The sequence below is a fragment of the Erpetoichthys calabaricus genome, chromosome 1, assembly GCF_900747795.2.
Source record: "Erpetoichthys calabaricus chromosome 1, fErpCal1.3, whole genome shotgun sequence".
NCBI lineage: Eukaryota > Metazoa > Chordata > Cladistia > Polypteriformes > Polypteridae > Erpetoichthys > Erpetoichthys calabaricus.
Genome location: NC_041394.2, coordinates 30,545,091 through 30,561,540, shown reverse-complemented (window position 1 = coordinate 30,561,540; position 16,450 = coordinate 30,545,091). Strand labels below are relative to the sequence as shown.

The 16,450-nt window shown below is 38.8% G+C and overlaps 1 protein-coding gene across 1 annotated transcript in view; it reads left to right on the top strand.

Annotated features, from left to right (window-relative positions):
- The window catches only part of hnrnpul1l (heterogeneous nuclear ribonucleoprotein U-like 1 like), a 65,956-nt gene that overhangs the window by 27,752 nt on the left and 21,754 nt on the right, over positions 1 to 16,450 (top strand). The window contains exons 5-8 of the mRNA XM_028797130.2: positions 3,263 to 3,336; positions 9,593 to 9,732; positions 9,845 to 9,944; positions 10,070 to 10,182. Coding sequence (XP_028652963.1) covers positions 3,263 to 3,336; positions 9,593 to 9,732; positions 9,845 to 9,944; positions 10,070 to 10,182 — 427 coding nt within the window. The remainder of the gene's footprint in view (positions 1 to 3,262; positions 3,337 to 9,592; positions 9,733 to 9,844; positions 9,945 to 10,069; positions 10,183 to 16,450) is intronic.

Here is a 16,450-nt window from a genome sequence, read left to right as displayed (position 1 = left end):
ACATTGCAAATCTCTCTGAAAAATAAGTGCAGAGGTTTTTTTAGCTCTTAAGTGAAGAGAATTGTTCAGTTTATCCTTGTCTAGTAATTGGCACTGATTAAAAGTTTAGAGCTCTTGTACATATTCAAAGCAAAAATGAGTTAAAAAATAAATTTGCTAAAAAATTTATTTACATTAGCATATATCTACTTAAACTAGTAAAACAAAACAGTCTCTCTGATTAACATAATGGAGACATGGACAGTTAGCTGCTAACAGTTCTGTAAAATAGACTAAATGTTGTGCAACAAAGCAATTATTGTAAACCACCTGAGCATAAATTCTTGGGAAGCAAAAAAAGTTCTGTTTTTGTCTTGTGTATGTTAGACATACTTGTTCTTATCTGCCTCATTTCATTTTAAATTTGGGATAAATAAAATTCTCTACTTAAGAATACTGTATGCATAATAGAGACAAAAATCTGCTAATTAGCTAATAAAATCTGTGCAACATAGTATTCAATATATCTTCAATACACTAAAAGGTAGTAAAATTTTTTTTTTTGCTACTTTTTGCCTCTGTTCCAGTGTCAACTTTTTGTAGGTACTTACAAACATGGCTTCTATATGTTGTGCAGCGCTAAAAAACACAAAATAAAAAAACTGGCTGACTGGGGGGTCAGTTTTTTCCAGAGTTTGCATTGTACTGATTAGACTGTTGACACAGGATGGAAAAAGTACCAAAATGCAGTGCTGATAAAAATCATTGAAACAGTTGAGTGTGGCTGTAGATGGGAATACAAATTTTGACACAGACCGCTTTTAGCAGCAGTGAAGCATTATAGGTTGTATAATTTTAAACCCATTTTTAAAAATTTTCCATTCTGGAAGTAGATAAATGATGCTTTGTAAATTGGTCTTGAAAATGTTTCTGAAGCACCATTTACATAATGTAGATCTATCCCTAATCTTGCAAATGTGTTTATTTCTGGAAACTGTGAAAAATATTTTGTCATTTAAGGGGTTAACTTTGTTTTTGATACAGGGAGTCTTCTAAGAAATTCTTCTGGATCGTAACTTTATTTCTGGGTATTTTTATCTGTAGTTAAAGCCACACTATTAATAATCATAACTTTTCTAATGCTAATGCACCTACCTTGCATATTGTATTAACGGAAAAAAGAGGCTAAGTATCCCCTCCTTTCAGAATTCCCTCCCATGGACTGGTTTTAGACGTGGAGGAGAGGCCTTTCGGCACTAGGAAACCAAATTATACGGAAGCTGAGACCAGAGTCCTTGTAGAGGAAACTCTAAACCACAAAAATGTTCTGTTTGCCACTGATACTCGAAGGCCTACCCCTTATGAGCGACAAGCATGCTGGCTGGAGATCCGTGAAGCAGTTAATGCTGTAAGTTCTACAAACCGAGAAGTAGAGGAACTTAAGAAGAGATGGCGGGACCTGAAGAAAAAGACAAAAGACCGTATTACCAAATTAAAGGAAGCTCCTTCTGCTGGAGACCCTAGACTTTGCAAATGGGAGCAGATGATTGCAAACTTTCTGATGGATGAGATCACAGAGTGTGATTACAGCTGTTTGGATGCTGCTGACCTTGAAGGCAAGTTCTTGTACCATGATTTATGTTTGGGAGGGGTTATTTTCAAGTTTAAATGAAGATTAATTTGTAAATACTTGACATCTTGAATAATTTTCTAGCAGGAAATTCCATTATTCAATGTAGTTAAGGTACATACTGAGGTTTTCCAAGCTACATTTTTGAATATGTTAACCATTAGCATTTCATGTGTTTGGGAAGCATTATATATCTTGTATATTAAATCGGCCTGTGTTTGCTTCTAGGACCTCAGAACCATTATTTTCAAGTGGAGACTGAAAGCAGGTTTGAGACACTTCAACTGGATGGAAATTCCCCAACAACAGGAAAATCTGAGCAAAATCAGCCCATCACGATAATTGATGCAACGGGTATTGTACACCACCAGGATTTTATGAGCAAGAGCAGTCACAATGATTCCTCAGATTTTTCCAGTTCAGTTGAACTTCCAATGTACAATGACGAACCTCTGGTTAATACAAATGACAGTAGTAATACAGCCTCCCAGGGAGTGACTTGCTGTAGTGCCTCTGTTCACTTGAAGGAAACTAGTGCTGCTCTAGATATGCCCTCTCAGGAACAGAGGGTGCAAGAAGTTTCAATGCTCTCTGTATTTAAATCAACTTCTCCAGAGAGAGTACCCATGCAGCATCAGAGACCAAGTTCTGTCATCCTAACTGCTGACCAGGACTTGTTGGAAGAGTCTTCTATGCCATTTGTTTACAATAGAACAACACAGGTGCCTCAGTGTGGTGCTAGTACACGTGAAGAGGGGACAAGCATGAGAGATCCTCTGTCCGAACAGCTTGGTCCTAGTATATGGAACACATGTGATGACTTGGTCCAGGAGCTACGAGAATGGAGAGAGGAGAGGTCACAACAACATGCAGAGTTGCTGTCACAGAATGCACAGCAGTTGGCTTTTCTTCGGGCATTAACCCAGCACATGGCAGCTGCTGTTCACAACATGGCTGAAATTTCTGCAGCTTTTCAGAAGATTGCATCTGATGTGGCATCAGTGATGAGATCTGCTTCTCGTCCTCCACGCGAGGATGCTAATCAATAATGTGGTTGAGACAGGTGGTTATGAAACAGGTATCGCACATGTGAAAACTAAATATTAAGGATTCAAAAATGTTTAAATTCAAAACACAGACTTAAGGTGTAGAAATTTAATTGAATTTTACATTGAAGCAGTCTTTTTTACTTATCTACATTGGTTAACCTGATCTTGCAAGATAAAGAGACAATCAAATTTCAATATAGAATAATGTAGTTTCTTTAGTCTAGCTTTCACAGTACATTTCCAGACTAAGTGCACTTAACTACAGAGGAATAGAAGGTAGTATTTTTGTTAATAAAGCTTCATGGGAGGTTTTGGTTTTGTCCTGGATCAAGAGATCCAAAAACGTTTAACCTGTTGAAGTTACATGCGTGTGAAACTATACGTGTTTGTCAAAATAGTAATGCGTTTTCATAAAGTCTTCACCTTTTGCAAAGGTAAATGAAATTTGTTTGTGTGTATATGTATGTATGTATGGTGTACATTTAAATTTTGTGACTTTAAATTCTTATCCTCGTTTTAAACCATGTATACTTATTACTTATTTTAAAAGTTCTGTTTATCTAACACTTGCTTTAAACTTCTTTTCCTTTTGTTAAAATTATAGGTCCAGATCTCCCCAGCCACCTGCCGAAGATGATGAAGAAGATTTTGATGACACCCTGGTTGCTATTGATACATGTAAGTCCTTCATGTACAATGAATCTTTAGATCATATTTTAACTTTGGTTTGTGCCTTCATTGTTGTTGAGATGAAACCTGTTAATAGTACCTATCACAAATTGGAAGCTTTATTACTAGTATTTTTATTTGCTTGTTCACATCTTCCAGAGCATCTTGGTAACTTTTCAGATTTTTTTCCCAGGTAAGGGTGCAGAGGTTTTACAAGAGTAATAAGTATCTGCAATACCATATTTCTTTTGTAATTTTTTTTCCTGTTAAGGTATTGAGTAAAAATGATAGTATAAAGGTTTTGTTCTATTTAAATTGTTTGCATTATTAATGAATACTGTATCGTAAGATCTATATATTTATCCAGGGGTGTTTGTACTGATGGTGGAGAAAACGTTTAATCTCATGCATTTGTGGAAAACAGAGATACCATTGCTTATGCAGTGGGTTTAAGTTGGGACCCACACTAAACAGCAACAAGCCATATTGAAAGAGCGATGAAAAACACCGGATTACCCATGCTGCACAGTCCATGTCAAGTATGTAGTCTTAAACCTAGTGAGTTGTAAGGGAAGTTTTCAATTTAAAAGTTGTCTCTTGTTTGAATGAGCCCTCAGTTGTTTCCAAGACATTTTTCTGGAGAGTTTTATGTAACAAATCTTTTTACCAAAACACACACGCTCAGGACTTTGAGTGTGCGACCGGATACTTGACGTGGGTCATGTGGCTTGAGTAATTCAAGATTTTTCTTTTTTTGAATGGTTTGATATTGTTGACTGTTTAGTGTGGGCCTGGATGTCAATCCGGTCCCCTTACTACAAACAATGAGGTAAATTTTTGTTTTGAATATTCCTTTAATATCTAGATGCATTTGAGATCTAAACAATACTATCCTGGATAAAACTGCATGGATCTATTCTAGAACTCTTGATCAAGTCCTCAAGCTTTATTGCTTCTGTTAGCTGGTGTGATGTATATATCTGAGCCACACACCTACCTGCATCTGTTGGTAAGATGGCTCGACTCAGAAATTTCCACCTTCAAAAACATTTAACATGGCTAACAAACTAGTTCCACACAGCTTTGAATTTGCATAAATAGGCACTTGTTCAAACATAAACCAAAGGTCTTAATGCACCTGTTACCCTTAAAGCCCCTGGTTTCACATAGCTTTGCAAGAAAATTGGGGGACTCGAAAATGACCATGTGATGCACTTAAAATTAACTAATCAGAATATCTGTATCTTAAAACTTTTTCTGAACCACACATATAGTCATGTTCCTTGAAAATAAAACTTTAAAAATAGACAAAGATGAATAGTAAACAGTCTTGCCTAAGGTAAAATGTTCACAGTTTGGTTTCTGGGGTTTATTGGATCTCAACAGTGTGTATAGAATGTTGACCTTATGCTTAACTCACAGAGGTCAGGTTAGGTTGGGGTACATACACTGGTACAGTGTGTTGCCGCACCCACCACACAATGAAACAGCTTGAGATCCTGGTTTACCCCAGAATCACCTGTGAAAAGTCCAGAGGTCCTGCCTCCACTGTGCACAGCACTCACAGTACCAGTGTACAGGCCGGCCATGATATCCAGCAACTTCAGGGGGATCCTGAGAAGCCTCGGGATGTCCCACAGGGCAACTCAATCAACTGAGTCGAACACTATATGAAAGTTGACAAAGGCAGCAAAGAACCTATGCCAATATTTGCCTTTATGCTCCATGAGGACTAATCCCATCGCTGCCTGATGATTGTGATGCATGTACTGTCTCTGCTGAAATGTTAGTAAGGTTTAGATTGAATATCAGTGCTTCAATAAACTATATAACATTATAGCAGAGTATTTCAGAATCTGTATTGTGAACCTACTGCCACCTTGCATCTCTTGGACAACCTTTGCTACTGTGCCATTTGGCCCTACAGACATTTGTCACCACTTCAGCTGGCCTGGCCACAAAAATTAAAAAAAAAAAAAAAAAAGATCTGATTTCCAATTGTTCAAAGCAAGCCATGCTCCATAACATCATAGATGTTTGTTTGTTTGTAGTGGACATCTTCCTTGACTACAGGCAGTGTACTTTTCCTTTAAACACCCCCAAAACCACCTCCTGCAAATAACCCAGCCACCAAATTTCAGTATCAATTTATTGCAGTTAGTTCACTCCTGTTTATTGAATTGCATATAGCAAAGGACTGCTGTCCCTTTAGCAGCTGTGTACACAGTATTTATATACATGATTTTTGGCTAGAAAACAAAAGTGTGAAAATCCAGGAAACATGTAAACCTAGATAAAAAATAAGTGTGCATATTTACCTTTCATGAGGCTGGCTACTTGCACTATAATCCTGAGGAATTAATTGTGTAGTACACTTTGAGGCATAGTTGTCAGATCAGATTTAACTATTCAAATATAATTCTGAAAGAGAACTGGCAGCAGCAGTCCCCTTACTATAAAAGGAACTTGGGTCATGGCTGCCTTACTCTCCTGCTTCCTGCAATGTCCATCTGAGTGCGTCTTATCACTGCACTAATAGACTAGCGCCCTCTCCAGAGATGTTTACTATCTAGTGCACAGTGTTTTTGGTAAAGATCATATGTGGGATTAGCGCTCATAACTTTGGATCTGTGAGGCACCAGTCCTAAACAAGCGTGCATTTCCATAATATTTTCTGTACATCTTATATGCCTAATAATTTTCAATGAGAATTTTGTCATTTTATATTTATATTTTTATATAAAATTCATTCATAGCATTTGTAGTATGAATCATGACCTGATTTGTATGGGTGGTTACCTACCAGGTAACGCATGTGGTTGGTCTGCAAGTTGGCAAACATCCGCCACGCCCTCAGTAGTGAGAAGCAGATCATAGAATGTTACATAATTTACTGTCAAATAAGGGCAAAACACACAGACAAAAAAGCTGGCCAGTCAATTGATGAATAGTGGAGACTGGGAAAGAAGCCAGGGAAACTGCAGCCTGAGCAATGGTCCCTGTACTCCAGTCTGGTTCATGGCCATGGTGGCATTGAGTGTAATACTTAGTAGCATCGAGTACAAAGTAGTAAATATCCCTGGGCAAAGTGATACTCCAACACAGTTTAACAGCACAATGTGAATATTCAGTAAAATTAAAACTGTTCCTGTTTAAGCAATCTACCTACGTGTTACATTTAACCTTCCTGTGAGAAAGCTATGTGAAATCTTTTGCTTCCTTGTACTGACACCCTACCCAACCCCCAAACTGACTGAATTTTGAGGATATGAAAGGTTTGCAAATAGACAAAATAATGTGAAAAATGGTAAACTTCCTGCTTCTCCTATATGGTTAGTTTACATGTTCTCTCCAAATATAACGTGTGTGTGTGCCCTTCGAATTTATTGTTCCATCCTGGTTTAAATTGACCTGGAAGCAAATACTTCCAGAACCTCTGAAAGAGTAAGGCTAACCCTAACCCTAATTTTAGTAATTGGATAAATATACAGAAAGAGACAACCCAGACATGCGTAACATCCTGCTGTATGATGAAGCCTGTGCTCTTTTATACCCTTTGAAGTGTCCGCATAATTTATTATATCTTGGCGGAAATTGGGCTACTGTTGGCCGAAGAAGAGGGGGGAGAGGAAGAAAGTAAAGAGTGGATGTGGTGAGAGAGGACATGCAGGTGGTGGGTGTAACAGAACAAGATGCAGAGGACAAAGATATGGAAGAAGATGATCCGTTGTGGCAACCCCTAACGGGAGCAGCCAAAAGAAGATTTTCAATAATAGAGATGATCTAGTTTCTTCTTGTGTAGAGTAAACAGCAAATTAACAGTGACCATACTCTGCTCCAGAGCTGCTCACCACTAATGTGCGTGTGTAGAACAATATGGGAATTTGGAGTTTGCAGTTTGCTACTGCTGTTAAACTGTCATGTGTGTGTGCGCACGCCCAGCACTTTCTTGATGCTGCCTATATTGCTTACCCCATGATCCTCTGTGCGAAAACTCACACTGCTTAATGTTTGGAAACATTTAAAACTTGTACACAGGTTATAAAACAGAAGTTTAAAGAGACAAAACTGTGTCTTGTACAGTTAGTTTAATTTTTTCCTACACGCAAAGAGTATTGTTTGCCTTGCCATTGCACACTTTATTTTATGCTTCTAAAATCATCCAGTGTCTGAAATGGATCAAGCTTTTTCAGTAGTCAGACAGGCAAACAGTACAGTATATTGCAGAACAGTGCAACATGTGTCCTTAAGTTACTTGCATTGCATCTTGCTATATGCTAAGTGTGTGCGCTGACTTTAATTTAAATCACATTGAATTTGAAGTAATTCATTAGTTTTAAGTCTGCCCTATTGATGATCTGACAAATCAAAAACTAGTACTCAGTAGAACCCACTCTTTGTCAAGTAAAAGTGGCAGTTTTTATTTCAGGACTTATTAGCTGTTGTCACATTTCACAGTACTTATTTGCTTAAATTTCTTCGAAATGTCTCTTCGTACTGTTGTGAATGCCGTGGACCTTTTTCATGAACTCTAATGTATATTACAAATGGTTTTTATTCACTCATGATGTTGCAAATACCATTAATTTTAATTTAGTAAACTACCACCGATTTAGAAAGGTCATTAAGTTATCCAGTCATTCCTTGTGTCCAGATAGATCTATTTTATATAAACAAAAACAAAAAAAAAAGGTTTTGTATTAAAAAGGCCTTCGTGTGGACACGAAGGAAAATGTAAACCTTGCATTGCATAAGTGGAAAATACATTTCAAACCTTTTCTAATTTATTTGGAAAGTATAAAAGATGAAATTTATAAATGTTAAGCAATACCTAGTATATCTTCAGTGTACCACTACTGGAAAAGGGCTGGATTACTCAAAGTTTAAAAATGTATAGTACCACCGTTCTGGTATTTTCAGTACTGGAAGTAAACATCGGCTTTCCTTACAATCACACAACCCCTCATCCCCTCAACCTGGTACTCCTGCTGTGGAAAAAAGTCTGTTATGTAGACTACATGCAGCAAAACCACACTCTCTCAAACTTCACAGGGAAGCTAGCAATTGTGCAGTGCACCAGGGATGCTGGAGTGATACTGGGATTTGAAGTTATCCATTATTTGCTTGAGGACAATTTCAGTACCAGCATTGAGGTCAAATGCTGGTATTAATTCCAAAGTAAAATTTTAACTGCCAATCCAACACTAGTACCTGGGCCACACATAGAAGTATCTCAAGAACAGTGAAGTAGGTAGTTTACTGTGGCATGCAAAAGTTTGGGGACCCTTGCTCAAAATATTACTGTGCACAGTTAAGTGAGCAAAAGATGAACTAATCACCAAAAGACAAAGTACAGCAAAAGTTTGGCCACCTGACATGGTCAGTACTTCGTAACACCCACTTTTGGCAAGTATCACAGCTTGTAAACGCTTTTTGTAGCAAGCTGAGTCTTTTAGGTCTGTCTTGGGGTATTTTCACCTATTTGTCCTTTGTAAAAGGCTTCTAATTCTGAAAGATTCTTGGGCTGTCTTGCATACACTTTTTTTTTTTTTTGAGGGATGTCCACAGATTTTCAATAACATTTTGGTCGGGGGACCAAATAATACAAAATGTGGAAACAGCCACCTGAAAACACTTTGCTATCTTCTTGTAGTGTTCTCCTGCTTTGTGAGCATCAATTATTTTATTTTTCAGAGGAGTGCAATGCAACTGCTTAGAGGTGCCTGTGGCTGCTGATTGTTGGGACAAGATTTGAGAAGGCAGATAATTTATACAGATTTCCACTTTGCATCACCTGGCGTTTCCTAACGATGACTGTGAACAAGCCATAGCCCTAATGAGCTAATTAGGGTCTGAGACTTTGGTAAAAGTTAACAGAGACCTCAAATATGTTGGAGTTTCCAAACTCCTGCATGATGGTGCTCTGCTTTTTTCAATGTACAGTTGTGCAAAACAAAAAACGTGCACTAATCTTGCATAAAATGCTGAACAGAAATGTCATCTTTAAAATTGAGCCTTTTAGTGATCAGTTCATCCTCTGCTCATTTAACTATTCACAGTAACAGACATTTTAAGTAAGGGTGCCCAAACTAGATCTGGCTCTGTATGTTTTGTGTGTCAGTAAATCCTGGTGCTTTAAGATTTAGATCTTGCTATAATATGCACTTCTTTTGCTTAGTACGCAGAGCTTGCAATTGGCATATGTTGGAAGACTGAATTTAATGTAGGTGACCTTAGTAATGAGTTTAATTTTATACTTTTATAGATAATTGTGACCTGCACTTTAAAGTGTCTCGTGATCGATACAGTGGCTACCCACTTACAATTGAGGGGTTTGCATACCTCTGGTCTGGAGCGCGTGTGTCGTATGGTGTCAATAAGGGCAGAGTTTGCTTTGAACTTAAGGTAAGGCAGAAGCTTTGTGCTTTCATTTTTTTTTTAAAGATATTCTCAGTTATCAATTTTTTTTTGAGTAGTTCCTCTAGTGTGTTATGCAAATATTTTCATTACTTTTTAGATCAATGAGGAGATCTCTGTCAAGCATCTTCCAGCTAGTGAACCAGATCCTCATGTAGTGAGAGTTGGTTGGTCACTGGATTCTTGTAGCACCCAGCTTGGTAAGATTTCTGTTTTTGTTTTGTTTTTTTTTTTTGTGTGTGTGTGTTTAAACATTAGACATCATGGCTGAATTTTTTTGTTGACATTGTACAATGTTATATGGTGTATTTTAATATTTCTTTAGGTGAAGAAGAATTTTCTTATGGTTATGGAGGTACTGGCAAAAAATCTCATAACTGCAAGTTTGAGGATTATGGCGAGAGATTCAGAGAGAATGATGTTATCGGTTGTTTTATTGTAAGTTTTAACATTGCATTTTATGGAGCTGTGCACAGGTTCAGCCACATTTTCCTTGAGAAAAATGACTGTGTAAATGCCATAATGTGATTTGTATTATAAAGAATTTAGTTTCAATAACAAGTGGGAGCAATAGTGTTTTTTTAACTTTATAACAAGGTCAGCAAAATTGCTTGATTAGCCTCCTTAGCATTTTGTTTACCCTGGGAAAATAAGACAAATGTTTTTTGACAAGAAAAAAAAATTATTAAATGTAACAAACCTCTAAATACCGAAATGTCAACATAAATACAGTAGGAAGGGAAAGTCTATTAGGGTTGTCACAATATCAAAATATCGAACTTTGATATGATTCAAAGTACTGAAATTTGATTCCCAATATAGTACATAATGTAACTCCATAAGAATTTTCAAACAAGTTTCAATTCTATGTGCATTAAACTCAACTATCTCTACTAAGTTACAGTGAAATGTTAAATACCATTGAATGTTAATTCAATAAGTATTGTCATCTCTTGTAAACAATATACATAAAAATATTTAAACAAATTTTTAACATTCAAGTTAAAAGAAATCTAATCCTTGGTGGCCTAAGGTATAAAGTGACCTATTCAGGCAGTTAACCATGCTCTGATTTTTGCATCAACTTTGCAAACACTGTTCCCCAAATGTTCTTTATTTTTTTTTATTATTGTTTTTGAATTCTACACAAACTGCTGCAATAATATGTAAAATGAAAGGTGGTGAAACTTAACTTTTTAAAATGCTTTTAAAGGAAGGAAAACCATCTGTGGTTCTGAACATTCAAAGATAACTACAGAATACACTAACTATATATTTGGCCAAAACATTTTGCTCCTGAAATATAGTCCTCCGGGTAGGGCTTTGAGATATAAACTTATTTTAGTAATATTTTTTTTCTATCTTGTAAACTTATTTTGAATTACCCTCATAAATAAGCATGGTGTGCTGAAATCCACGAATCGCCCTTTCACATTTGAGCTAAGGTGATAACCCCTCACAACACCTCCAAAACAAAGTGCTGCCAAAGACCTGTCAAGTCAAACAGAAGAAAAAAGGTTGTGGAGACACTCAACTTGCACAGTGATCAGTGCATTGTGCCATATTGCCCCATTGCATACCTTTGCTAGACTTTTTACAGACCACAATGAATACAATGCTCATAGAAAATCTTAGAAAGTTTTGCTGTTTTATTTAGCCAATATTAAGAAAACAAATTATCTACGTACATACATGTTGAACATATCTGTGCCACTTCTCAAAACAGTTTGTCCATAGTTGGGCAGTGTGGCACATCATAGGCTCTGCACTTTTATGAAGTGACTCTTCCTTTTTCCACCTGCTTTGGCACTGGTGACATGTCCTGCAGCATTAGGTGTTTTTCAGTCTTGCATCACTTATTGTATCAGTTGCCAGAGAAACATGACTGGTGCACGTTTTGCAGTGGGATTCAACTCTCTGACCCCCCCCCCCCCCCCCACCACCACATAGCTGGCACATTAGTTTAACAATAAAATCCTTTTGGCTCAACTGTTCCATGTTTGTATGATGGTGATCTCGCAGAAATGAAAAACGTGGTACAGTACCAGTGCATATAATATTTTCTATATAACAGAGAATAATCTGCTTAAAAAAAGTGTTCTGTGATATGCAAACATTGCATCCCCGACATGAAATCCACATAAAGCTATCGACAAACATAAAACTGTATAATGCCCAATAGAAAGAGAAATCACGTCTTTGTTTATAACATACTATAACAGAAAGTGATCTGCTACGAAAACCATAGTGTATTACACAAACATTATGTCAGCCATATAAGCCACATATTTTACGAAGTAAAACCCAGTGTGATGTGCAGCTGAAAGACAGGTATTACGTCTTTGTTTATAACTGAGAGTGATCTGCTAAGAAAACAGAACACTAAAACACATATATGCCACTGGCAGAAAAGTTAAGAGTTATTTACGAACATAAAGCAATATGTATGTAATATATACTGTACATAATAATATAGTCAAAATTATCACCCAAGGACAAAAGTTTGCTATAATTCACTGGTACTTTGTAATTGCTTTACAATTGCTTCCCCACCACCTTCGCTAATCATTCTTGAGGTAGATTGAAGATGTAAGTGCCAGCTTAAGTGGAAAATTAAAGAAAACGTACTAAGTAATTGCAACACAAAAACTAACTTAATCAGCTTTAATGCGAAAAGATGCCAACGAAGGAAGAGAAGCAGCAGGCCGCTAGGGTGGAGAAAAGATCTGCTCGGGAAGCAGCAAGCGCCTCAACCTCTGAGCAAACGAATGCTAAACAGAGACGGAGAAAGAGTATGAAAACTAGGAATGCTCAAGTCAAGTGTATTCACTGCACATTATTGTGCAGTATGCCGTTACTGGTAATGTATTAAAGTTACTGATAATGAAAAATCATCAGATTACATCGTAATGTCTGCATGAAAAAAAATGACCGCATCTCCAAGCGTTTAAAAAGTAGGGTAAAATACTTGTGTAAGACCGTAAGAGTGCTTCCCCTTTGAAAAATCAGCTGTCATTAACAATATTGAAAACCAATTTGAGAAATGAAGAACATGCCTAAGTAGACTGTTTCCGTACGAAGTACGTACCCAAATGTTTAAAATTTAAAAGTAGTGGTAAAAATGTGCCCTGCACAGCACATACAATTCTTTTTTCTCCAGAAACTTGTCCACGGACAACCGTAACCAGAAAAACACGCTTGTCCGACTGTCAATTTACCCGTGTTGGACAAGTCGGGCGTTGGATTTCCGCACCCCTGTTTAGTACTGATGACAAACAGCAGAGGTGCAGAATACACAAGCTAATTAGTGGCTGTACTCTGGCTAAACTGAGGTAGTGAGTCTTCAGCCTGGATTCGAGACTGAAGGGTCACCTCTTTGAGTATAAGACAGACCATTCCACAGTTTTAAGGTCCTATAGCTAAAAGCTTGACCCTCCACTGTTATTTTATTAATCCTTAGAATCATAAGCAGACTGGCAGCTTCAGATCTTAATGTGTGCTCTCGTTTATAAATAGTAAGTTCAGATAAGCAAGTAGGACCTTGGCCATTTAAGGCTTTTTATATGTTAAAAGCACGGTTTTTAAAACTGCCCTAATCTTAACCAGGAGCTATTGTAATGACTTAAGAATTAGTTATTTGTTCATACAGTCTGGTTGTTGTAATAAGTCTTGCAGCGGCATTTTGAATGAACTGAAAGCTATTTAACTCTTTCAGGGCGGATGTCGACGTTTGTCAACAGGAGGGGTTGAGGGCGAATGTCTACAAAAGTTGACATCCAGGGATAGAGGGCGACAATCAGCTGTTAATGGCGACAAAACTCAATGTCGCGTCACAGGCATTCCCTCTGTGCTTGGAGGAATGCTAGACTCGTTGACTCGGCAACTAATCCTTGCGTGTGCATGAGTTACGAATTGTAAACAAAGGCAAGATGGCATTGACATGTCATAAGGGAGCAAAGCGAGTGCAGAAAAGAAAACACTCGGCAGATGTTTTGCACATTATCGCTGAGTCGGACTCCGATTTTTCAGAATTGGATTTTATTGACTGTGATCAGGAGATCGAGCAAGAGAGTGTGAAGCCGGCATCAGCTGATCGGCTGCCAGCTGAGCTCATTCGCACAACCGATGCACCTACGGCAAGGTTTGCGTGGGAGGAATACCCAGACATTGATCCGTGGGAGCCGAACTGGCTGCCGGACTTCACAAGTCAGCATGGCTCACTGTTGGACACAACAGATCACCAGCCGCTGGACTACTTCAGGCTGCTCTCTCCTGATGCTGCTTTTCAGCTACTGTCAGACGAGACAAACCGGTAGGCAGAGAAATTTTTGAATCACGGGCTGCGCTTGCATCGCATTCTCGTTTTTCAAAGTGGAAACCCACAACAAAAGACTAGATGAAGGGCATTGTGGCATTACAAATAGAGATGGGACAGAACTGGTGATATAACTTCAGGGAGCAGTGGTCCAAACGTGCTTTGTCCCCTGGTGGCTTTGGACAGGTTATGCAGCGTGATGGTAGGTACGTGATGCTGCAAAGTTTTATTCACTTCTGTAATAAACAGAAGCAAATTCCAAGGGGTGAGCCAGGCTATAACGCCATGCATAAAGTTCAGCCCCTGCATGACATTGTGGAACCAACATAGAAACAATTTTATCAGCCTGGCCGTGATTTGTCTGTGCATGAATCTATGACAAAGTAAAAGGGACGCCTTTTTTTTTTTTTAGCAAATATATGCCAGACAAGCCCACAAAATATGGCATAAAGGATTTTGTACTGGCAGAAGCAAACACTGGTTTCTGCCTGAAAGTAATTAGATATACAGGAAGGTATTTTTTTCAGAGAGAACTGTCCCTTGATAAGTCAGGTTGTGCTGGAGCTGCTTCAGGGCTATGAACATTTTGGTCATGTTGTGTATATTTGGACAATTTTTATACATGCCCAGAATTGTTCATTTGGTTTACAGAGCAGAGGAATTGGAGCTTGTGGCACTGTGAGGGTGAACAGGAGACACATGGCTTCACAGTTAAAGCCAGACAGGCTGAAGATGAAAAGAGGTGACAATACGGTTTTCATGCAGGCAGAAAACTTGGTGGCAGTGGCATGGCATGATGGCAAACGAGTGACTCTACAGTACACACTAACAATACATGAGAAAGTGCAGCAACAAACAACTGAAAAGTAGGCACCAAATCAACACACATTGTAAGCAGTGCAGTGTGGCAATGACTGAAATTGGCTGCTTTGAGCGAGATCAGACTTTGCAGGACTTTGCTGTGTAAAATGTACAGTGCATCCGGAAAGTATTCACAGCGCATCACTTTTTCCACATTTTGTTATGTTACAGCCTTATTCCAAAATGGATTCAATTCATTTTTTTCCTCAGAACTCTACACACACCCCATAATGACAACATGAAAAGTTTACTTGAGATTTTTGCAAATTTATTAAAAATAAAAAAATTGAGAAAGCATATGTACATAAGTAGTCACAGCCTTTGCCATGAAGCTCAAAATTGAGCTCAGGCGCATCCTGTTTCCCCGATCATCCTTGAGATGTTTCTGTAGCTTAATTGCAGGCCACCTGTGGTAAATTCAGTTGATTGGACATGATTTGGAAAGGCCTACACCTGTCTATATAAAGTCCCACAGTTGACAGTTCATGTCGGAGCACAAACCAAGCATGAAGTCAAAGGAATTGTCTGTAGACCTCCGAGACAGGATTGTCTCAAGGCACAAATCTGGGGAAGGTTACAGAAAAAATTCTGCTGCTTTGAAGGTCCCAGTGAGCACTGTGGCCTCCATCATCCGTAAGTGGAAGAAGATCGAAACCACCAGGACTCTTCCTAGAGCTGGCTGGCCATCTAAACTGAGCGATTGGGGGAGAAGGGCCTTAGTCAGGGAGGTGACCAAGAACCCGATGGTCACTCTGTCAGAGCTCCAGAGGTCCTCTGTGAAGAGAGAACCACCTTCCAGAAGGACAAGTATCACTGCAGCAATCCATCAATCAGGCCTGTATGGTAGAGTGGCCAGACGGAAGCCACTCCTTCGTAAAAAGCACATGGTAGCCCGCGTGGAGTTTGCCAAAAGGCACCTGAAGGACTCTCAGACCATGAGAAAGAAAATTCTCTGGTCTGATGAGACAAAGATTGAACTCTTTAGTGTGAATGCCAGGCGTCACGTTTGGAGGAAACCAGGCACCGCTCATCACCAGGCCAATACCATCCCTACAGTGAAGCATGGTGGCGGCAGCATCATGCTGTGGGGATGTTTTTCAGCAGCAGGAACCAGGAGACTAGTCAGGATAAAGGGAAAGATGACTGCAGCAATGTACAGAGACATCCTGGATGAGAACCTGCTCCAGAGCGCTCTTGACCTCAGACTGGGGTGACGGTTCATCTTTCAGTAGGACAACGACCCTAAGTACACAGCCAAGATATCCAAGGAGTGGCTTCAGGACAACTCTGTGAATGTCCTTGAGTGGCCCAGCCAGAGCTCAGACTTGAATCCGATTGAACATCTCTGGAGAGATCTTAAAATGGCTGTGCACCGACGCTTCCCATCCAACCTGATGGAGCTTGAGAGGTGCTGCAAAGAACAATGGGCGAAACTGGCCAAGGATAGATATGCCAAGCTTGTGGCATCATATTCAAAAAGACTTGAGGCTGTAATTGCTGCCAAAGGTGCATCGACAAAGTATTGAGCAA